Here is a 23,973-nt window from a genome sequence, read left to right as displayed (position 1 = left end):
ATACTTAGTTATGCGCAGGGACTGTGTACCTTGCAAAATTGATAGTTGCTCGAAGCCATCTTACACGGAACAGCCATCTCTTTTATTTATGTATACGTGAGAATTCAGTAGCAAGTATCCTGCTATGCTTGAAATCTCCATTTCTCCGAGACATTCCATCCTCTTTTTTTTTATCTCGCCATTTTGATTTTTATTTTATTTGGTACACCATTCCACGCGTGTGTTACCATACCGAAAGTCAACCTTGATCCAAGCACGATAACCCTCATTCCTGGTGTACCGGATCCAAGCGGATTTGCAATTTTTAAAGGCAATAACTTGAGCAAATCGCTAATCCCACAAGATGGCCACCATTTCTCATGACTCGACGCTTGCGAAACGGGCTTTCGCTCAGCGAGTGCACCGCTGCGTTATGGCCCTATATATTCGGCGAACGACCGGTATTTAAGTCTTTGTAATCCGGGGAAGTTTTGCGGGGGAGCCGACGGTGAGTCATGGCAGGTGCTCGCACGAAAACCTCTTCAAGAGAGAGAGAGAGTGAGGAAGAGAGAGGGAGAGGAATCTCTTCGCGATTTTTGTCCACGCCTTTTTTTTCTTAGAGTCCACTTGCAGTTCTCATCCTTTGTACCGTTGCAGTGACAAAAACATATATTTCAGTTTGCGTAGCCATAAGAGAAGTATGATTTTCTCAAGATTCACGACTGGTCCATCTCATGATGGTAGCTAAATATTTCTAGATTAATCGATATGTTTAATTTGATAAGACAGTAGGGTATGATTTACAACCAACGAGATTTATTATTGACATTTTTTTGGGAAGAATCCTAACCTATAAATAATCAATAAATCCTATAACTTTCTCTGGACACTGATTGCTCCATCGATCCCGTTTATTTTATACAGTCAACGTCGGCGTATTCCTTTTCTCGCGCTGGTAATGAGAAGAAAATAGAAGAGCAGACATGACCTAACGACCAGCGCAGCATCTTGCCAGCGCAGCGCACCACTCTTCTATACCTATTGCATTCGCTCTATTCTTAGACTATGATGGGACAGGTGGCTAAGCTGGTACCACGTCCTAGCACGTCTCTATGTACTCTCTTTCGACGTGATACATGCTGGAATTCTTATGAGCCGAGAGTGCAGTGTACTCTTCACTAGGGAGTAGGTAACTAACTCTTTGAGGAAGGCGCGGTTCCGCCTTGATCGTATAGAGGATGCAGGCCGAAGTAAAAGAAGTTTAAAGAGAAAGTGTACTGCTTCTAAGGAGCCTTAAAGATTACCTGGAAGCGACGGTGGAAGCTGCGACCTAGGATATATTTTATTCTTGGAATAGGATATATTTGATTTTCATTATAATCGTCAACATCATACTTTAGAGCCGTATCAGACTTTGGGGTGAAAAGATATTGCTGGGTGGATAAGGAAAATTTGGATGTAGGATTTTGGATTTTTTCTTAACGAGTTTTCTTAGCCATCTTGCACTATTCTTGAAAACGTACCTGGTGGTCTTCTTAAATTCTGTTCAACTGCCAAACGTGGAATATTTCCTTGCGGCCACATTGTGGCACCGTTCTGGGTACCGAGAGCATTTGGGCACGCGTTTCAAAATTTTGGTACCGTTGTGTCTGACTGCAATCTTTCGTTCTTTTGTCCCTATGGGTTCCCCTCGAGGAAGACATCACGCGGCTGGGGATAAAGAGATTTTACGGAAAAGCCAGTACCGTAGACAATTAGATTCACGCAGTTGTCCTGAAGTTGGTTCAACATTGGTATGGTCTTCCACATTGTTACGCATGGCTTTTATTCCACGGGACGAACTATTGTAGAGTGACGGACCGGATCCTGAGACTCTTCGTGCCAAATTCTCTCTACGGGTTTCTAGAGCTCGCGTCTACACTAGTCTCTGAAAACGAACCGAATTCAATGGACGTAAATTGCGAGGAAACAGTGACCATACTAGGCGTAAACTAGACATCAAACAAGGAAGTAACCTTTTTTCGAAATCTTACTGCCATACTTTTCATTTACAGACATTTTGACAGCTTTGCTTTACTACCATCTGCCGTATCTAACAAGTACCATTTTTCTTATTTCCTGAAAAAGTTCGACAAAATTCAGTAACGACTCAGTACCAAGTATGACTAAAGTGATAATTTTTTAAAACAGTAAATTCAATGTCACTTAAAAAAATAATTTCTTACCATAGGGATAACCATTTTCCAAAATAAAGGAATCAAAAAAAAATACAAAAATGTCCAAGCCACCAAAAGGAACCTCTTGACTTTTAGAGCCAGAGAATAAACACAAGCTTTGTAGTCACCGCAGGATTTGCACGGTACCAACAATATTCCCATATACTATACGACATTCGTAAATAGCGTGGTGAAAAAGCACGATTATTTTCTCAGTGCCCGTCCAACAAGTGAACGTGCTTAGGAACCAAAGTAGTTCTTGACTTCGACGTTGTTATCGTACTTTTCTTTTCTCAACATCTTCCATCCTCTCGCTCGTGTCATCCCCCGGTACCAAATGTAAGCAGTCATCCATCAAAATTGCACAGGGCTGAAAAATTCTTTGGGTGCCGAATAAAAACAAACTCCAATACTAAACCAATGTAAGAAAATCCCTGGCCCGAAGTTCATCGAAAGAGAAATCTTTTGAACGTCACGTTCACGGATCCTAAAATAACGAAAAAGTCCACGTGAAATATCCCATAACGCGATATGTTATTTAGTACCGTTAGTTTGGACCACACTATGGTCACGCTTGTGCCCTTTTAGCCTCTTTGCTCTTTTCGTGGGACCAGGTTGACAAGCTCTCGATCACGGCGTGAGGTCCACCAGGCTGACTTCTTCGAGGATTCTTCTGTCTGTTCACTGGACAATGGTCAGGGAGTCCATATCTATAGGGTTGGACGTGGAACGTCACGTGCACGACATTCTGTCGCCCGTTATTCATGCGTTGCGTGGGGTCTGACAATTTTGCGACACAACCTTTAAGGTTTACGTTACTCACGCTTTCATGGGAACTGGGACACATTGATAAATTGAGAATCTCTTGTCATCCTGTATACTCGAATCTTGACAATATGTTTCCTTGATGTATATAAAAAATAATGAATATTTGAAATTTAATGGTTCAATAAAATTTTCTTATAAATCAAAGGTTCCTACTAAGAGTTTCGAGTTTTAATATAGAATGACATTGCAAAAGCTTTGTATCTTTAATGATCCTTCGCATAAGTGGTTATACAGTGGATCAGATCATTCTCTACGTGTTATCTACGTTATTAATGGATGCGATGGTATTTTCCACCTGCTTTCTGTCGGATATCATTTTTCTGCAAATCCATAACAGTTTACCCGATGGAGTCCATTGTCACTTCACCGCGGGATGTAATTGGGAAGGTCTCGTCTTCGACACTTCGGGGGTCTCTCGAATACAACATGGAGATTTTGCTCGGGAGAAATTCACGGGGTTCTTTATGAAGATGGGATTGTTCCATGAAATGGGATATCTATTGTTTAGTACCAGTTTCCTAGAACAGTCGCGAACAGAAATGGAGACTCGTGCGAATTGTCAAGTACGTCAATGATGTGATAATAAATTATTGTTCAATAAACAAAATTAGAATTACGCAACGATTAATATAAGTGGTATAATTTTTTTTTTTTCAAAAGAATATAATATTTTATCACGTGCTTCTCCAGCTAACAAATTGACTTCCATAAGTCCCATCCCTTCGATAACCAATCAGTTAAGGATCCTAAGCATTATAATCCAACGACCCCCTTACGAAACCGATGTAACTGTTATCTCTCTAGATCTACACGCCCACCCCAGCGATCACAGGGTTGCGGGCACAATAAATAAATCAGATATTCAAGCCGCCTAGGTTTAAGGTTTAAGGTTAAGGTTTTCGGTTCGGAGCGTGGTCGGCACCCCCACTACTAAGGGCGGCCGCGTGGCCTACAAGTACTACAAGGACTACAAGGACTCAGCGGGCTGTCCAGGTCATGGGTGAGCCTACCTCTGTGGGAATACTTCGAACCAAAACCATATCCTTTGTCGAACGTCATTTTATACGGTGGTTCTCAATATGATCAACATTAAACAGAATACCCGAATGAAATTTGCAAAAATTATGAAGACAAAAATTGTCTCATTTTTTAAATGAGTATTTTGTAATTCAATTTTTTTTTGCATAATTACGAATTATAAATGACGGTACACAATATCCTGCAGTTAATCCTCTGAATCCTTATGCTTAAAGGAGCATGGTGGTATAACGAAGTGATGTCCATGTGGGAGGACATTATCTGCAGGACGAAGTTGCATCAGGACACGCACAGTGCTCTCAGCGTGACTTCGTATTATTTGGTATGGCAGTCACACACAGGACCGCCATGACGGGGCTCAAAGTCGTTAGGCACCATTCAAAATCATCTTAAGTCGCCATCAAGTAGCAACTATTTTGTCGTACCGAAGGTGGAGGAATTATAATTTGGATGACTGCGTAAAAACGATAAGACTTCTAGTTTTCTATCAGCATGGATATCATCGTGAATAGTAGCAACGCCATATTCACGCGGCCATGTAGGTGGGTTACGAAAGAGATAATATAAATCTTTGAAAGATCCAGAGAACCGAGAATAATTTTCTCGATTTTTGTAATTATGGAAAAATGAGTAACGATTTAATCAGGTTTGACATTTTGCCTTTCCATAACCCTATGGGGCTCCCGCAGTGGTAGTCGACCGAATAATGCTGGACATATTTTTATGGCCGAAGCAGCCATAGGATATCTGTCTCGAAAATATAATATTTTTCGAGAAATAGCAGCGACGACCCCAAAAGAACTCTGTGCCTTTGAAATATTCGTAAAATATTCCAACCGGTCGGTTCTACGAAAACGATTCGAAGTTATGTGACACCGTAAAATAGGAAGAGTCGCCAAGAGATCGAGGTAAATATATTATTATTCTTTTTCTCTCTTTATATCTTTTTCTTCCACAGGAGGATCCTATCGAATAGCCTCGAGGACGAATACATATATATAGCACATAAATCAAGCACAGTCGGTAAGGTATATAAAAATAGTACTGTTGCTCAAGTGTCCTGTCCAAAGTATAGATAGCTATACGCATACTATAGTTTATGTATACGCTAGTCATTGTACGTCTATACAGTCATAAGGCACTTCATTCACGAAAATATTTCGATTCCTTAGAATGTCAATTAATGACTCGGCCATTTATCGCGATCGAGTGGGCGTAACGATATCTTAGCCAGCCAGAAAATCTCACAAGAGATGCATTCATGACTGTTCGGCTCCCAAGGTACAAGACTCGTCATTATCCACTGATGAAGAGCATCAAGAATGGTGACGGGTTACGTTGGTACTCTAAAACAACGTACCCTTTCAGCTAGACGTCCAGATCCAAATGTAAAGTCATCCAGTATGGGAATGAGACAGCCCAGAGCCTTGTATCCGCTTTGGCTAGGGTTAGGATTCATCAAGTCCTCATCCGGTCAACAAGGACACTATTATATCCTTTAATTAAAAGGATCTTCTCGATAATCGTCCTTACGAGATCCTTCCATCGTCTCTTTTTTCCTGTGGGTTTCATATAGGAAAAAACTCTGTATAGGATCTTAAACTGCATAGCGTTGCGTTAATGGGGATTTCTCTTTCTATTCACTTTTCTTTACTTTGAATCATTCTCCACAGCTGCAACTTCTCTCATCGCCAAGGATAACGATCAGGATGCTCCTGATTCGAAATGGTCCGCGACCTTACGAGAGCCACTTGTCAGCGCCTGGGAGGTACGGATTCGGAATCCTCAGGAAACGGAGCGTGACGTATGTCCGTGGAATCGTTTCGATTTGGAGGATAGTCATTGTCAGGTTCGCATCAATGGATTCTTGACTCTAGGGGAGGTCCTGGGAATCGAATCCTAGTTAGTTAATTATCCTACAGTGGAATAGGATTTAATTCTAATTTAATAAGGCCGAACAGGAAGCACTCTGGTTTTTATTGGCGTTTTGATGCTAGGCGGGAAATTTGAATTTTCTCATCGTACGATACCGACAGCAGATACTTGGTTGAGAAATTTTTCAATGATTCAGTAAGGTCATAGATCTTTTAAATTCTAATACGCCTCTCCCCGTGCACATCGTTTGTCAACCCTTACCTCGTCTTAAGCACATATTTTATTTCACATCTGATCAAAGCTCGATTACGCGATCCTATACCACGCCCTACCTATGCCCATCAAACTGCCCAACCTTAACAACAACAAGGCCCATTCAAGGAGCGCAATTTCGGAACAATCCACACGGTGCTCCCACAATGTACCCTGGGCTCCGACGCCCGACGTCCCATTGGAACTACTTTCAGTCGTGCCACCTGTGCGCGTCCAAAGCCGGTTATAAAAAGATCCACCAATGCTTAGAGAAGAGGACGCAGGACTTCAAGAACAGTTCACAATGACCACTGGCCTTTCTATATATGAGATACGAGCTAGGACCACCATGAGATTTTCAGTCTCAATGGGCAAATGCGTTTTGAATTAAAACAGCCAGAAGACAATTTATATTATATATGGACGCAAAATCAAAATTAGTTAATAATTATATCTCAACTTCAATAATTTCACAAAACTTCGATCAATTAAAAATTCATAGGTAATACCTGTATCTGTCCTTTTTTCCGTTTCCAAAAAAGACTGATTTTTGCAAAATTTTATTTTCATACTAAAGTTGACGGCTGCCCATTTCGCTTTCTTGTACTTGTCATCACAACGAGATTGCTACATTTTTAAATTTCATCTTTCCTCTTCTGTTATCTCAATTGGGCTCTTGTATAATCATTATGCAACGGGATCGAGTCTCTGAGAGGATGCTGTATCGGAGTATTTACCTTGTTGTTCCTTGCTGTAAAGCAACAGGAATAAATGTGGCAATTAAGATTCGCTCTCGGCTCAAAAAGTGATCCTTAAGCGCTGCATGTATTTGATTAACAGGCGAGTCGTGTTATTTGCAAATCTTTCTCGTTAAGTAGCCACTCGACGAAATAATTAAAGTAACGGGTGAAACGTAGTCTGTATGTTCCGTATGTTAAATATGCGGTACCACTTCATTGGCCACCAATTACGTATACACTATACGGCGAATAAGACCAGATACACATATGACTTTGGGTGCATATGATTTTTTCTTGGACAGAATGAGCTCATAGCCTTTCTGAATCATTTAAATTGTCATTTTAAATTCGAACCTTTCAAAGCGCCGTTCTCTATCGACATGAGAGTCACTTATCCCACGGCGGAGTAACTTGTTATTGAAATTAACCAGCGTGTAATCGGGATCCTCGGTACTTTTAAACGGTATAGCAAGGCGCGAAATCCAATGTTTATGGGACAACCTCGTAACTCACAAGGAGAGCTGGGAAGCTGCGAATCCCGCATTCCGTAAACTGTCGAGCAGTCATATTGAAAATACTACAGTAGAGAGTTTAAAGGCCTCGATGGACTTTTTTCTTTTTTCAATCTGAACTCCGTCTAAGTGATATCTCAATTGCGTATCTTTATAACGGTCAAAAAATAGCACAGGAAGTTATAGATATTTGGAAGAAAAGTTTACAAGAGAAATAAGCTGATTGAAAGTACGCAGGTGTTGACTGAAATTCTTATACAGAAGTTTCTCTAGCTCGTCTATGGATTCTCGGGAAATTTGAAATTCTGACTGTACGCAACGAGGCATAGCAAGAGCTGCTGAAGAATCGACAGGAGGCTGCAGGAGCTTCTTTGTAAATTATTAAAATTCGCAGCGTTAAAAGGTTCAGGCGTTCGGTGTTAATGGGCGCAACACTTGGCTGATTACAGAGCGGCGTGAAGAAGATGCCTTGCAGCACAAACAAGCTAAGTGGCAAGTGGCGAGGACCACCTAGCGGGACGTCGCTAAATCCTCTCTGGAAGGTGAGAGGCGAAACGATAGGAGGCCACGGCAGATGCCGTCGTCCCGACGCTTGGACGTCTCGACAATGATATTAAAATCCTCTAGTGTCATAATCTGGTCTAACTTACCAGCTGGTTGGACTGGCACCAAAGCAGCGACGTTTCTACGTACAGTTGGCTTACTGCTACCAGCCCCGAATTTGAGGTTAGGAATCCATAAAGTTCTTTTTCGTAGTAAAAGTAGCAATTCTTACGGGTATACGCCTCTTTACCGTACCTAGAATGGCGTTCGTGTTACTCGGCGCAATTTTAATCTTCCCGCCAGACTCTCTTTGTCAATTGGCATCACTGAAAGAACCAGACCTTATTCATTCATATACCCTTTCCTGCGTTTCCAATCTATTCGAGAAGACCAGAAGCCGCCCCGTGGTCCATTCACTAAAATATCTCACAATGAAGACACTTCGTGGCCCTCTTGGCACGCCTATCGAACGTAGTATCTAGGCAAATCCCAACTGAAATACCTACCCACTTCGTTCATTCAGAAATGGCTTCCAAGCAATCTTCTTCTTCGCTTTGACCACTGTGGACGACACTTGCTTGCTGAATTGACAGGAAGCCTGCGTCGCTTAACTCTTCGCTCTTCGCTCAATGAGATTATCGTCGGGTGAACCAAGACTTGGAGTTCTTATTCTACTCCTTATACTGTACCTGCTACTAGTACCTACTGCTCCTGCTATTACTGTAACATACTGATATTGCTTAAGACTCTCTACTACACTTTGAATAGCGCAATTTGCCTGTTCGTGAAAATTGACTGAAATGTTAATTAAGAAATTTGTACTATATTTAAAAGTTAATTAAAAATTAGCACTCGAAGCTCTTGCATGTTAAAATATTAAATGGTGTCAATGAACGTTCCTTCTCCGAGTAAAAGACTTGTTCATACCTTCCAGTTAGTTTAATTAGCATTAAATCTCCTAATTGCTTATTCAGACCTGGAAGAAGAGTCTCGATGACCAAATCAGATATATAACAGTTCGTCTTAAGAACAGTGAATCATCGGTCTGATTTAAAAAAAAATGGAAAGTTACGTTTTATTATTTTGCACCGAACTGATTGCAAGTGAACATGATTCACTTTTTTTTTCATGTCTTGCAACGTGTCAAGGTTTTAGCTCGATGCCGTCACAGCCTGAAACACTCTCGTATCGATTCGAACGAGCTCACGATGTTCACGCTACCTTTCCAACTCATAATAGGGCCGTAATTAATGACACGTGGATATTGACAGGTGGTCGACATGTATGGAACGCGCGTTACGCCTGGCGCACCTACATTTTTTTAAGATGCAGTTATTTTTGAAATTAATTAGCAAAGCCATCGTACTTTCGAACACGTAACGATAATCTCGTGTTTGAATCGATACAAGGGAAAATAGGAGTAAAAAAATACCAAATCGATTGCTTGGAAAAGATTTATCTTTTTTTTTTCCAAAAAAGCGTACACGTTACAATGTAGATCGGGTGGGGGGTTATTAAATTGGAAGATATTTCTTGGGGATGATAATCTATACATAATACATGTATACTCGCCTAAAATTGGTAAATACCTTATTAAATTCCATAATATCACAATACATTGCTATTTTTTATTTTTTCACTTAATCTCGTACCGCTCCAGGTTACCCTTACGACGTTTAAGGGGTGGCCAGGTTGTACGATTACTTTTGAAAATTGAGCGTTTCACATTCGCCCTGTACTCCTCCTCGTATGCATTAAGATACAAGTTCTTCAGAAATATTTGATTATCCAATTCGGACGGCGACAGGAATCTCTTTGAGCGACTTTGCTGTTGCGCTTCGAGTTCGTTTAGGGTGAATTCGGATGATCTCTTATAGCGCGTATTTTCATTGTCTTCTTCGCTGGTTAAGGGATGATTAATGGAGAGCAACTTCCTCTTATAAGAAGCACTCGGCTCCTCCGAAGTCTTGCGTATTCTCTTACTGCGATGCTTGGCGACGCCGTCTTTAAAATCCGTCGCCGGAATTTCATTATTTATCAAGGAACCTGGCGACGTGGTCGAGACTGCGTAGTTACTTGAGAATCCTCGTCGCCCACTGTTTGACCCACCATCCCCACCCTCGACGGTCTGATTGCTCGACGAGTCGCTAGAGTTCAATTTTTTTTCTATGATATGTTTAAAGAACGCGTATATGTCGCCGATTGTAAACGTCGTACCGTTTCGAACGGTAAACTTATTGATATTCATTTTCTTGATAAGCTCCTCCGTGGCATTCTGCGCCTCGTCTATCGATAATTTTTCATTCATGTAATTATTGATAAATTCATAAAAACCCTGGTAGTAATTATTAGCTTTGTGCTTTTTCCCCTCTGAATGTATTTCCTTATCATTACGTGAATGCGCCATCTGATATCGTCTCCTGTTATCCATAAGCCTGTGCTTCCCGTGCCACTGTACGGATCTACCGTATAACCTAACGATCCTCTCGAAATCTCTTTTGAGTTTGACGTACTCCTTATGATTCTTGAACTTGACATCCACGTGCTCCTTGGCCACGTGAGACGTATTTCCAGAAGATGCTGTCAGGTCCACGCGAAAGAATTTCATGCTCATAACGTTGAGTAACTCGTGCATGCCTGCGTGCGTTCGATTCCTGGCACGTCTGGCATCGATCTTTATCAGTCGCCGATAGACGATCTTGAGAAAATCAATCATTCCCCGATCGATGACCCAGGTCTTATTTCTACGCGTTGAATAATCCTTCCAGAATTCATTGACAGTGCCATTATCAATCTCGCTGCTATTTTTCAAGAGACTCTCGTTACGGATCCTATGCTTGTACCTATCGTGACCTTTGATCGTCTCCATGTGAAAGACCCTCTTACTGATCCTCTTAAAGAATTCTATAAATCTTCTATAATTCAAGGTAGCCTCGCCCTTCCTGACGTCGAGCGATCTGCGTCTTCTGTTCCATCTGATCCTGGGATGCTGTCCGAGAATGCACGTGGGAAGTTCCTTAGGACTCCAATTACCACCTATACAGGTAGCTCCCGGTGGACCTTCGCTGAGAACATATCCTCGATCGCAATCGTACATTATTTGCTTATTATTCACGATCCTCTTAACGTAAGATCTATAATCGTAAACGCCCATGTTGCCAACGAGAAGGATCTTCCCGTGCGGTATATAACCTGGGAACGGACAGTAAACCTCGATGCAGTGTGGTATATCACCGGTCCAGTTTCCATATCGACACTCGACGAACGTACTCGTATTTTCAGGACCACCGCCCACCAGCTCGAAGCCATCCTTACACTTGAAAACAGCCCTCATACCGTGATCGGTTTTCGGCGCGATCACGATTCCCTGTTTTGGTGCCTTTGGCATCTGTTTGCAACGTGCTGGCGAACAGGTCGGTATTATCGTCCATGTACCATTGTTACAGACGACTGGTGTACTGTTGGCGGCGAATTCATAATTTTGTACGCACTTCACGATAAGTCTCTCACCGTGCTCCACCACTGTCACGTTATTGATATGATCGCGCTCGCGACTGGCTACGACTATGTGGCCGTTCTCAATTTGCGGCACTACGCAAGGCGCCAAACATTGGGGCACCGGATATCGCCACTTTCCATCGATCTGACACACCGATGACGTATTTCCCTCCAGCTTCATGTGCTTGTTGCAACGGAAGATTATACTCGCGCCTAAGCCAGTACCTGTAACATATGAAAAGAGGAAAAACTTTACTAAAGGTGGCGGCCAGAACTTTTGGCCGCCGGTCGGCGAATAATCACGTGGTGTGCACAATGGCAATGCATCAATTTTAAGGCGGATTCGCAGATTTGAAATTTATGACGATTCGCGTGTTATCAAATTTTTCGTATACCGTGCATATACATATATGTATACGTATAGCATGAGATGGAATTTCATTGACTCCTAAGTCTCATTGCCATCAGGTACAACTTTCCTTGCAGCCAATAGGATGAAAAATTTATAAAAAGTTGAATCAATCAGAAGTAGGAACATCGACGAAAGGCCAAAAGTTATGGCCGCGAATGTCTTTCTATCGTACCCAATGGTGAACGCTTAATTCACCTGACTCAATGTTCTCGATCCAGCCATTATAAAGAATCCCTGGAGAACCGCAATTGATTTCCTGACATCTCGGCGCCTGTCCCGACCATCGTTTGTCTGCGCCGCAACGTCTCGTCGCAACACCAATTATCGTAAAGCCGTATTTACACTCGTACGACACAATGGAGTTGTACGCGTACGACGTATACACGGCTTTTCCATGTTGGGGATTTTCAGGCGGTGAGCATTCCACTGTCGTAATCTGAAGGCATAAACAACATGTGGGAAATCCTTTGGTAAAGAGCGTTAAAAGTTAACGTGACCTACGTGCCTGTACACACTGCGGCAATTCTTTGGGTGCCCATGTACCGTCAGCCAGACAAACTTTTTCCGAACGACCCACCAATTCGTAATCGTCGGCACAGTGATAAGAAACACGGCAATCGTACGTGTAGCATTCACCTTGAAATTTTTATTGATAAATAATAAATCAATAACTTTCAACTACAATCTATTTATACAATCCCACGGACATACCAGCGTGCCATCCGTTTGCGATATCGGTAGGTGCGCCGCACTTTTGTGGTTCGCAAATTATATCAGGACCGAACCAGCTAGCGGTACTGTCCATCAAAAGACACTTGGCCTGTTGAAAGCCGGCGGTGACGTAACCGTGATTACAGGTATAATGTACCGTACTATCAATATCAAAAGTCATCTGATCCATAAGTGCCGAGTGTCTGGCATTTGAGACCTTGGGTGGCTCGTTGCAAAAAAAATTGCTACTATTTTTGCAAGACGGCGTGCTACCAGTCCAATGGCCATCTGCTCTGCAGATCCTATCCGAGAGTCCAACGATCGAATAATTTCTATGGCAATTGTAGTGAGCTCTGTCACCGAACAGTCGTCCAGTGACGGTCAATGTGCCGTGATCAATATTGGTCAATTCAGGACATTCTCGATCCGGTTTTATGCAGGACATACCGCAAGCGCCGTCGCACCTGCACTTTTTTTTCTTGCTCTTGCAATCCTCGTCAGTCGAACATTTGCGTAGACACTTCTGTCCAAGAAGCTCAGCTTGCTCCTCGTCGCGAGGACACATAGCCGATGGGGAGTTGCGTGGATTTTTGTATATCCTTCCATCGTCGTCTATTTCCGGTTTCATGTGTCCTTCGTCATCGTCGTCATCCTCGTCCCACTCTTCGTCATCGTCGTCATCGTCCACTGACGTTTGCTGCTGCAGCTTAGATTCGGCTGTCAGAATGTGGATAGAAAGGATCAGGAGTAACAGTAAAACTATCGCACTTGGTTTCATTATATCACTCGGTTCCCTTGTCAGTGTCTTCTTCACGTTCAACACAGAAGACGAGATAACGTCGCTTCAATATTTTACTGCATTCTTCATATTTTTTTATTCCATTTATCTCGCGAATTTTCTCCAACCATATTCCAGGACAATGACGGAACTATTATTCGGACTGTGTAAAAATTCGAAAATTAAATTTTCTAAAGTTTCATGACACTGAAAGATTTTCACTTTTTTCTATGATCAATCTCACCCGGCTACTGACGCGCTTGACGCAAGCTCTGTCCGGTGCTGTGCGAAATTTTACTACTTTTTTTTCACAGCCACTGCGTTTCGCTTGCCAACCGAAGTTCTGGAATACTGGCGCATCCACCTCGCGCATTCGGGTTGTTCAATACATGGCTGGGGTATCGCCTGCGCAGCATCCAGTAGATGCCGGGTAAACGGATAGAGTAAAACTCAGGGTATATGCATATAGGTATACATCGTGATAGACTTCTCAATTAAATTTAACAGGATCCTATCATTAATTACTTCAGAGGTTCGCTAGCCCAAATCGTGACGAGTTTTAAACTTTGCTATTAAACAGTGATTTAATTGATCAAGCATTCATTAATTTATCATCAGATCACTATTTTATTTTACTCAAAAATATTGCAATAATTCAATGCCGTATGGTATTCTAATGAAAATATATCCTTGTAGCTGGGTATTGGATGAGCCAATTTATTCAAATAAAAGAGGGTGTTAACCATGAATGAAAACACCTGTATAAGCCGAGTGTGTTTGGTCCCGAGAATTCCTCAAGTGTAACACCTGACCGACCCGTGCGTCGTTCTACGTTTCAATTGAATATCGCTAATCGCCAATTTCACGAGCGACTAAAGGTTCTCTCATTGAAGATCGTCGGTTCGTTAACGATACCGCGAAACTCGCCACGTCACTTTCTTCGAGAAAGTATCATCCGTGGAATACCTTACCAACCATAAAAGGAACTCGCAAAATTTTCTCCCGTTTGGATTGATTCTTCATGATCAAACATTCAATTAAATATTACCATACAACCGATTTACATAATAAAACTGCAATTTGCTTATCCCCGTGATGAAAATGGCACTGCGAAGATGCTACTGATTACAGTAGCAACAGTCCTTGCGGTTGATGCTGGTAGCAATTGCGATACAGAATGACGGCGCCATTGAAAAATTCACAGCCTCCCAGCAGCGTGGGTAGCAGGTAGCAGGAGATCAATTTTCATCAGACAAAAGTGAGTCTCGTGCTCGTTAGTTTGAGCTACCAAGGTAATCCTTGGTGATTCCTAAGTTGACTCTCCGTCGTTAGGATAAGTCCGTGTCCTCCATTGTCTTGGTAATGATTGTAATCAATCGGTGTGGCTCGATGCTTGCTCGCGTTGGGTCCCACTAGGCGATCGTTATAGCTATCTGTTGTATCAGGCTGGTCCAAGTCTGCCGTCCTCTGGATGTCTTCATTTGTCTTATTCAAATTAGGTACCGGTACAGATAGTCTAGGATGCTGTACCATAGGTGGATAAAAGGATTCATAAGTCCAGCTTACGTTACCAACTTTCGACAATACATTATACGAGAGCAATAGATCATGACTGAGTAAAATTCTATCGAGAATCAAATAGATTGATTGATTATGCATTATTGATTTTTTATACACTTACGACCTTTGTTATGTAGGGTTTCTCAAAGAAATTTTTTTTTTATAGATTTTATGTTAGTAGCTCAACACAGGAGTGGTACGGACACAAGAGGATAGCTTGAACGGCGACGTCTACTCGGATGTCTCTCGGCGTCTTCTGCATTGGAAATGTCACTCTCAAGGATACCCAGTGACTTTCAATAATTATCCTTCTTCAAATGAATATATAATATATATCAGTAAACAAATAGAAGAGATATGAGAAACACTGGCTGGGTCTCGATGAATGAGGGATGTCTTCTTTGTCCTTTAGTGGACGGCGCACCGTCTACGAGAGCAGACGACGACGTCGACGGCTTCTGATGGTGTCAATTCACGAGGATCGCAAACGAGGCGTCGTTTATTACGCGATTTCGGGTACTTATAGCGCATAAGTATTTAGACAGGCGTGTATACGTATACGTTCCACTTTTTTAATATTCATAAAATCATGAAAAAATTAACGAAGCACAGCAATTAAAAATTCTTATGTGCGTTTACAAAATAAGATCATCAATTTTTCATCTCTACTTCACGCTACTCCTAATCGTTCCTGCTCGATGCTCGTTAAGCACGCATTATCGGTAGCCTTGCGAAAGTATTTTCATTCGATAAACCATGACGAGGCAACATTATGGTTATGCACAGGACGAAGCTCGAGCTATCCGTACGACGTCTTGTGTGCATCCAATCATCCAGGAATCTTCCTCGTTCAATGGCAATGCGCGCGACGTCAGCTGCTACGCCCGGAATGGGAAGATTACTGTGGGACGAAACTAATTTGAATAAGACGCTTGATGAGGACAACTTTGACTTTGCTATCGGTGGCACCTGCATCGGTAATCGTGATATGAATTTATCAGTCCTCCTTCTGGTCCATATACGCGATACATAGCATACAATGAGGTACACAAAAATAGCATTAAACTTCAATGCAACAATGCATCCAATATATCCAATTGGAGTATTAATTCCGTCGTCGGGCCCTTTGTACGACTTGAGCAATATAAACCATTTGTACAGTCAAGGCCGATTCTTTAATCCCACCCGTTCATACGATTATAACGCGTATGCATTTAGCACTGCAGTAACCCTTTCACAAGAGCATGTCGTGAGATGCATTCGAAGCCGACTCTTATGATATATCCCTGCTGGGTCCAATTCAATGCAATTGAATTCATAATTCCGTCCATTACGTGTGTCCGGGAAGGATTACGGATTGTACAGGAGAGCGTGTTGCATCTGCATCCAACACGTGGTCCATGCACTCCGATCGCAATTCCCTATACGCGCATAGAAATCTCTGTCCCATACGTAGCTGCCGGTTCCCTTCTACGTTTTACCTGTATGCATTTTCTTTTTTCTTTTTACTCCATTTTACACTCTTCTTTTATTATCCCATCTTCCTACACTCCTCGGCAGGCACAGCATCGTAATAAAGCACTGCCACGGCGCTCCAAGACTACACGGTGAAAGTCTCGTGCCTGACGCGAAAATTGCAGGTTCTCTTTCCCGCAGGATTCGCACATTTGACGCGCCTGTGGGTCGCGAATTTCGTACGTTGGCACGATGCAAAACTGGAGCATCGTGAAGCGAGCTCGGAAGATCATAGTAATTATATGAAGGTGGATAAGACGCCGGGGCACCGTAAAACGTATTTGCTTCGGTGCACCGATGCATCTTGGCTGGAGATGCAAGCGTTGCAATTATGCCGTCATAGCGAACCGATACAAATGCAATGGAGAATTCTCGGGAGCTGGCTTGACATTAGACGAAGGTATAGAGAAGCCTCGAGGAAAATGCAGGAGCAACAGGGATCAAATTATGCACGTGTTAATATGCACGTGGCACCATGGTGCATATGTGGTTACAACGACACGTGCCATATACTACCATTATGCTACCCTCGACGCATTCCATTATTTCAATAAATTTTGACTTTCCGTTTCAATGGTATCCACGCCCCCCTCTCTGACGTTCTTGGCAACTGTTGACACCAATAGAAATGAACCGAGGACGTTAACTATAAATTTTCTGGTAATAAACTATCTCTACCGGGTGTAATTAACGGTCATAATTCTCCCTGCCCTCGTCCCATTTGACATTCAATTAACGCCAACCCAGCAGTCAGGAAGCTCTGATTCACGCCTTGGCATGGATCCGACATGCGGCACGCATGGTATACACGTACGTGTGACAAGAATTATAGATCATAGTAGAAATAAGAAAAAAAATGTTAAATATGTGTTTTTTAATTTTATTAATTTACAGTGCACAAGGTCATCCAGGATGCAGTTTAAATTTCCTTCGCTATACTGATATAACGTTTCCACTGCTGAACTCTCTAGGAGAAACTTAATTATCCACGAACTCGCCTCACTCTGGCTAAATATAGCCGCTAGACAGAAGTGTTCCTTGGCTACGTACATTACATCCGCCGACTGCGAAACACGTAGACGAAATTACAACGCGGAAGAACTCTCGTGCATATTAACTCATACGACTCCTGGTATATAAGTACATGCAAGGATGTTGGCCCTTATCCGTTTCATGGTTCCGCCATCATTGTCTCCTTAGTTACTAATTCAGAATTACTTCCTATGCGGATGTGACGTACTACAGAGACCACGTGGAGACGATATGTCCGATCGTTGATAAAATGCTTATACCCAGACAGCTTACGGTTTTACAAGCGGCACTAATAATATATGACTATACACACGTAAGGTTAGGTATGGTGCAGCTGGCGGACACTTGCCAAAGGCGATTATCAGGCAGGTTAACATTATATTTCAGTATATCCCAAGTACGTCTAGAGGGGGTACACCTGATGAAATAAAAAATACGTCAACGGAAAAAAAAATATAAAAAACGGGATATACAAGTTCTCTAACGATTCCGTCGGATCGGTTCGGTCGTATATACAGCGTGACTAATTTTAACGTGACCAAAGCTACGTTCGACTCCCATGAAAAAGAATACGTCGAAAAGTCAAAAAGGACTTAACTCGAGCGCCATTCCCACAAAAAGGAGCGCAATAAGTTTGAGCTAAGAAGGTGCCGTGAGATGCATAAAACCGCCTCGAAATCCCTCCGAGTTTCTTGTCGGGGTCAAAAAAGGCAATTCAAAGGTAAAGGCACAATGGTTGTGATGTGAAAGAGAGAGAGAGAGGGCGATGGAGTACGCACAAAGGAGGAAGTAAGAGAACAAGAATCCCAATGGGATTTCTCATGGGATACAAAACCACAGCCTCCTGCTTCACCCACACAGAGATACTAGCTCACAACCCCACCAAATTACCTTCTCGTTAAATATTTCAAGCAATGCGTTATTCTCGCACGCCCCCAACGTATTACCGGCCGCGTCTGATTATCTACCCGGGGCTCGCGTGTCGGTCTTCCACACCTAACGACCGCTCAGCGTCCCGACGTCTTTAAAAGGTATACCGTGTTCAAAATGCGCCGCGTATTCATCACAATTCTTCTACCCTAAAGGCGATCGGGTATAATCGGCGAAATCGTTGAACCCAGGCGAATGCGACTGCTTGAGTTTATTTTCTGTGAATTGAACTCCGGAGGGGTGACAGTGGGGGCAGAATAAAGTGCAGTGTGAAGTTGGCATTAAAATATCTTATGATCCCATCCACCATCTATTCACTATAATTTTAACATCAGGTATTATAATCAATCAGGCATTTCTTAGAATTGCCAAATAGCCCAAGTCATTTCGTATTATGTATACGTATTTGTATTAAGACACGTGTGGTTAAATACGTACGTCACTGTATCTGTTTGCAAAAAGACAGTCTAGTGTGGGCAGTGCCATGGGAAGATTAAGGAAAAAATTGCCTACCAGCAGAAACTGTCGTGCGTCTCGGCACTTCTTACGATATGGCGACCATTAAGCATTGGACGGTACTGGCGGGTGCAAATAAAAGTGTAATTATTCATTTACAACCGGTAATAAAGCCACGACGCTCACCACTCAATCCTGTCTGGTACAGCGTTCTGCGTCGTTATGCCTTATCGATAAGACGTCATTTTGCTCTACCTCGTGGACGTCGCACAGACTTTTGGAAATGTTATTATCGCGTGCTATTTTTTTTCACACACTCACACACGATCCCCACTAGTCACGTGGAAGCGAAATGCAAATAGGTGACGTTTCCAAGGAAAATATTTTGTACCATCGACGAGGTATATTGAAACATCGAACTATCGAATGATTGAAGAAAAAGTGTATAAATAAAAAAAAATATTCTAACTGCGATAATTTATATCGAGAAATTTTCAATTCCAAATAAGTTGTCACGGGTCGATATTATTACGAATGAATTTTAACTACTGATTAAAATGACTTTTAATAATTTGACTATCAAGAACGGACTGAATGGGAGATCAAATTTATCTCAGACACGAACCACTTCGCGGTACTCGTCGGTACGAGTAGCGAGTGAAGAAAAGATCATCAAATATTTATGAATACGTAGCGGGTAACAACGTCGAATCATGCAATCCTATAGATTGCGAGGATGCTTATTTTACATTGCGTGACACCTGAGTTCATTTAATTTAAACTTGATGATTTGAAGACGAGTTTAACGAATTTGCCATAATTGTATTTGTATACGTATTTAACGACAGTGGTAAATAAGACGGTATATGATTGACTATCAGACGATCATTAAGACTTAATTGATCTGATGATAAATTATTTTTTGTTTGCAATTATATTCAATGTTCAAAATCCTTGAAAGGCTATAATTATATTATACATTAAGAATGCTAACTTATGTGTAACGTTCGTATTTGGAGAAATACAAGAATTAATAAAGAAAAGGAAAATACCAGCTACAAATAAAAATTACGGATACAGATAATTGGAATAGAATTCTCGTTGCTTAACTCTTGCACATAAAATAGTTACATATCAAGATAAGAAAACTTTATCAATCGATTGGTAGTTGCCTTCAGACTTGTCTTATCGCCACATGGCCAGACGGATTTACTTGTCTTCCGAACCACCGTAATCAGACTTAGCCTTAATTAGCGTCTGACTACACGCCGTCGCACTGATAATGCAAATGACACGCTCGCAGATGCTGATAATTGATAACGTTTGTACAGTCAGTATTAACAGGTCATGTCGCGGACGTGAAAAAGACATCGGGAAGACGTTTGAACGCATTGAGGAATGCAATCAGAGATTTCTCAAGTAAGCGGCGAAAGAGTAAGAGGCAGGAAACCTGCAAGACGTTATAAAAGATGGCGAAGGCAGAAAGAGAAACGCGAATATATATATATATACTGAGGAGAATTACCACGTGCGAAAAATAAACAGTGTTCACACGAGATAATGATTATTTCAGAAAGGAATAATAAAGCCGCCCGTTGGCCCATATTTACCGTTAAGCCATTAAAAATCCACGTAAAAGCGCACGGCGGCGGCGACGTTGGCAGCCATCGCGCGAGTTTTCGTGACGCGACTCCAAAAAAGTGTTCCACATTCAACAGTTATTACCTTTTTGTCGAGAAAGGCAAAGTGCTTTATGCAACTGGCTTCCAACTGCTTGATATACCTACCTACCCTATATACCTACTGGTACGTGTTGAATTTTGGTCCAGCCTGAGCAGCATCCACTGGCGCGAACCGAGACATCGTTAAACGAAAAGGAAAGATCGTTTCAGCGTGAATCGGTACGACTTCGACAGTACAGATGCAACGTACGATGTAATTTCAGAAGGTTGGTCAACGATTTAAGAATTTTAAGATTAACAAACGCAGGTACGTGCTGCTAATTGTTATGGGATACATGCTGGGATTCAACGTACGGTTTAATACGGTATCAGGAGTCTTATTGATTATTTATTTCGAGCTGTTCAATTACTATGTTGAATTATTGTATGTTCCTTCACGGTGCATACGAATAACGTCAGTTCCGCTGTTCTACGGTAATTTCATATAATCCATCGAACGCATAGAAAATGCCAGTCACGATGCTATTATCTACAAGTGTCATCTCCACTTCACACACATATCCCACATTTATATGCACATCATTTAGGACTTCGGCTCGGCAGACACTTGTGACTTCCCACGTTCTCACAGTGCGTTTCCGCTTCCGGTTGGCACGTGCATCGACCGATGGGCCGTAGCGACGACACCTGAACGTTTCTTGAGAATGGGAGAAACCATCGAACACTTCTTAAAACATCTGACTGGTATCGTCCATTTGAACGAGAGACATGTGAAAATATGGAACCTTCTTTAAAATAACAAGATATATTATATAGTATATATATACATATATATATAGTTCTTACTTTATTTTATATTTCAATTCATTTACATATTTCGTCACTATTAAATATTTTTTTAAGTATAATGTAATACAGTACTCAATGTCTCTTTTTATTTCACGCGATACTCGACCTTGTCTAATCAGCAGGTGAATGATAATTTATTGAATTTTCTAAGGATTTTACCTCTTGTAATTTTATCGCGATTGGCGTAAGAACTGAATATTTGGTTTGACGATATGTGAATACATAGATGTGTGTGGAAATGAGTTTAGCGTGTAAGATTGGAAAATTTGTTCGGCTAAGATTACGGAATCTGGGATGAATTCTCCTGTGGCTAATAAACGGTGCCGATTCCTTTTAATGGAAGCTGCGAGGAGATGAGTAATGATCTGCCAATGATACAAATCGGTACGATTCACCTGCAACCGATTGGTGATTCGGACTCTGGTTCCAATTAAAAGAACACAGGTTCTGGTCAGCGGGGGGAATTTCTTTCAGAACTCTGTAGGAGTCTACCAATATCCCGTAGAGCGATCGATATATTCTTAGTTCGATCTGATATTATTAGTCATTGTCCGCATATAGAAGACTGCTAAATATAGTGCACAAGAATTTTGTACATTTTTTTTTATTATTTAGAGAAATCTGTGTATGTCAATAAATAACGAAAAATATCATTATTTCATCTCGAGTATATTATTAATCTAAGATGAAAATTTTTTTATTACCGTCATTAATAATTGCATTCAATTTTTCTGACCACTTAGAATTTTCCGGCAAACTGTAAAAAAGAGAGGAATAGCTTTCTTTAAAAATCAACCCGTCAGGAGGGCTCCAAATCTTTGCTATGATGGATCTATGATTTTTTCTCCCTCATCCTCAACCACAGAAGCTGCAGATACGAATTTAAGGGGGGAAAAACCAACCACAATAGATAATTGGTTGTATAGAAATCATATTTCACGAGTAACCTCTGGCTTTTATATTCATCCCCCTATCCTGAATGGCTCGAGTGGAAGTAGATATTCCAGGGTAGATAACATTCTTATTGAGTCTTCCGAGTGGATCTTTAGTAAAATACGTTCCTATTCTATATTCGAAGATTTTTCTATATCTCTACAAATTTCCAAACAAGTTCACAGAACTTGATTCTTAACGAGCTGTCGGATTCATATCGATAGAAATAATATAGCCGTAGTCCACCTTCTAGATATACGATTCTTCGTTAAATGTGTCCCAAGTAGTGCTCCACGTATTAAGTGGGGCTGCTTGGTGATGGATTTCTCGTATAAAAGGGGTCTTTAAATCTTCGGAATAAAGTGTAGAAAAGAAAGCTGAAAAAAAATCTCTTTAACAGTTTAACGTGTATTTATCGCAGTCGAATGTTTATCGTAGCCAGGTCGATGCTTCCTTATAGACTCTGTCGCGTTTAAACATTAGAAGCATGTAAGATACATAGATCCTCCTCTCTATCGGTAGTCGAGACATATTGAGTTAGGATTTCGTTATCGGAATTATACTAAAACTCGAATACTCTTGTGTTTTTTCTTTCGATTAACACGACTCGAAGCCACTACGGGGATAACTCGACGTGCATGTATGTACACCAGGGCCCGCCTTTCAAGGGATTTACAATCTCTTTGGGATTCGGATACCCATTTAATTTCCGAAGGAACCGAAAAGACAAACCCTCTCTCATGTCCCACGGTCGGGATACGAGTTTCCAAAAAAAGGTACGTAGGCGTTCGTAATAACTCCTCTTGGATGTTGGGCGAGGCACGAGCGAGCGAGTGGCATAGACGTTTATCGTTTATACAGAGAGAGAGAGAGAGAGAGAGGGAGAGAGAGAGAGATAGATTACGTAGAATAACAACAAGAGAGAAAAGATGCACAGAGGTAAAGAGCGAGATAAAGAATGTGAATCCAGTCTCCTAGAATTTTAACCTTATAAGTCCGTGGCACCTGCAGCGCGGTAGGACGATTCCCATAATTTTCTAGACTGGCGTATAAAAAACACAAAAATCTCGAAAAACTTATAATTTTATCATGCAGAAAGAATAACGCGGAGAGGAAACAGAATCCCCGGATGGGAGGATGCAAGTTTGAATTAGGTTTTGGGTCTTGTGCAGGTGCTTTGGTGGTAAAGGTCAGGGTCAGATTAACCCCGATCAGGTTACTCTAGGCGTGGGAGTCTAGATGGTCCACGTAATAACAGGATAGAACCTAGCCCAGCATCCACGAGCCTCATAGGAACAAAACTGTTACAAGATCCTGTCGTTATAAACGGTTTCATCGACTTCATGATTTATCCCACGTGGTTCAGAGAGGGGCACGCTTAGGGCATCAGGATCAAAATGGACCAGTCTTCAGCCTCCTGGAGTCCAAAGCGCCGAGGCATCGTGGAGTAAGAAGGAATCATACGCGCTAGGACGGATAATGGAATCCAAAGGGCGAACGTAGGCCAGAGTCGATCCCAGCAAGAATATCTTCGGGGACGTCGCAGTCCACAATAAACAGAATTAATTGGGACACCGCGGGGGCTGCGCCATGGATTTATTTATTATAAACTAGGACAGAGAGGCCGCGCGACC

The 23,973-nt window shown here is 41.7% G+C and overlaps 1 protein-coding gene across 2 annotated transcripts; it reads right to left on the bottom strand.

The window, feature by feature from the left end:
* Window positions 1-9,437: 9,437 nt before the first annotated feature.
* LOC107272574 lies at window positions 9,438-13,747 on the bottom strand. Of its 2 annotated transcripts, XM_025089739.1 has the most exons (5): window positions 13,627-13,747; window positions 12,605-13,545; window positions 12,399-12,529; window positions 12,089-12,329; window positions 9,438-11,706 (listed from the first exon to the last, which is right to left on the bottom strand). In XM_025089739.1, exons 2-5 carry the CDS (start codon window positions 13,380-13,382, stop codon window positions 9,620-9,622), a joined length of 3,237 nt encoding a protein of 1,078 aa, XP_024945507.1. In that variant the 5' UTR covers window positions 13,383-13,545; window positions 13,627-13,747; the 3' UTR covers window positions 9,438-9,619. The 2 variants fall into 2 exon arrangements, with proteins under 2 accessions (XP_024945507.1, XP_015605333.1); XM_015749847.2 differs by having other exon boundaries at window positions 9,438-11,694; window positions 12,605-13,720.
* Window positions 13,748-23,973: the final 10,226 nt, after the last annotated feature.

The sequence above is a fragment of the Cephus cinctus genome, unplaced genomic scaffold (assembly GCF_000341935.2).
Source record: "Cephus cinctus unplaced genomic scaffold, Ccin1 Ccin1_scaffold1184, whole genome shotgun sequence".
Classification (NCBI taxonomy): domain Eukaryota; kingdom Metazoa; phylum Arthropoda; class Insecta; order Hymenoptera; family Cephidae; genus Cephus; species Cephus cinctus.
Note: the sequence above shows the minus strand (reverse complement) of the source record. Positions and strands in the feature narration are given on the sequence as shown.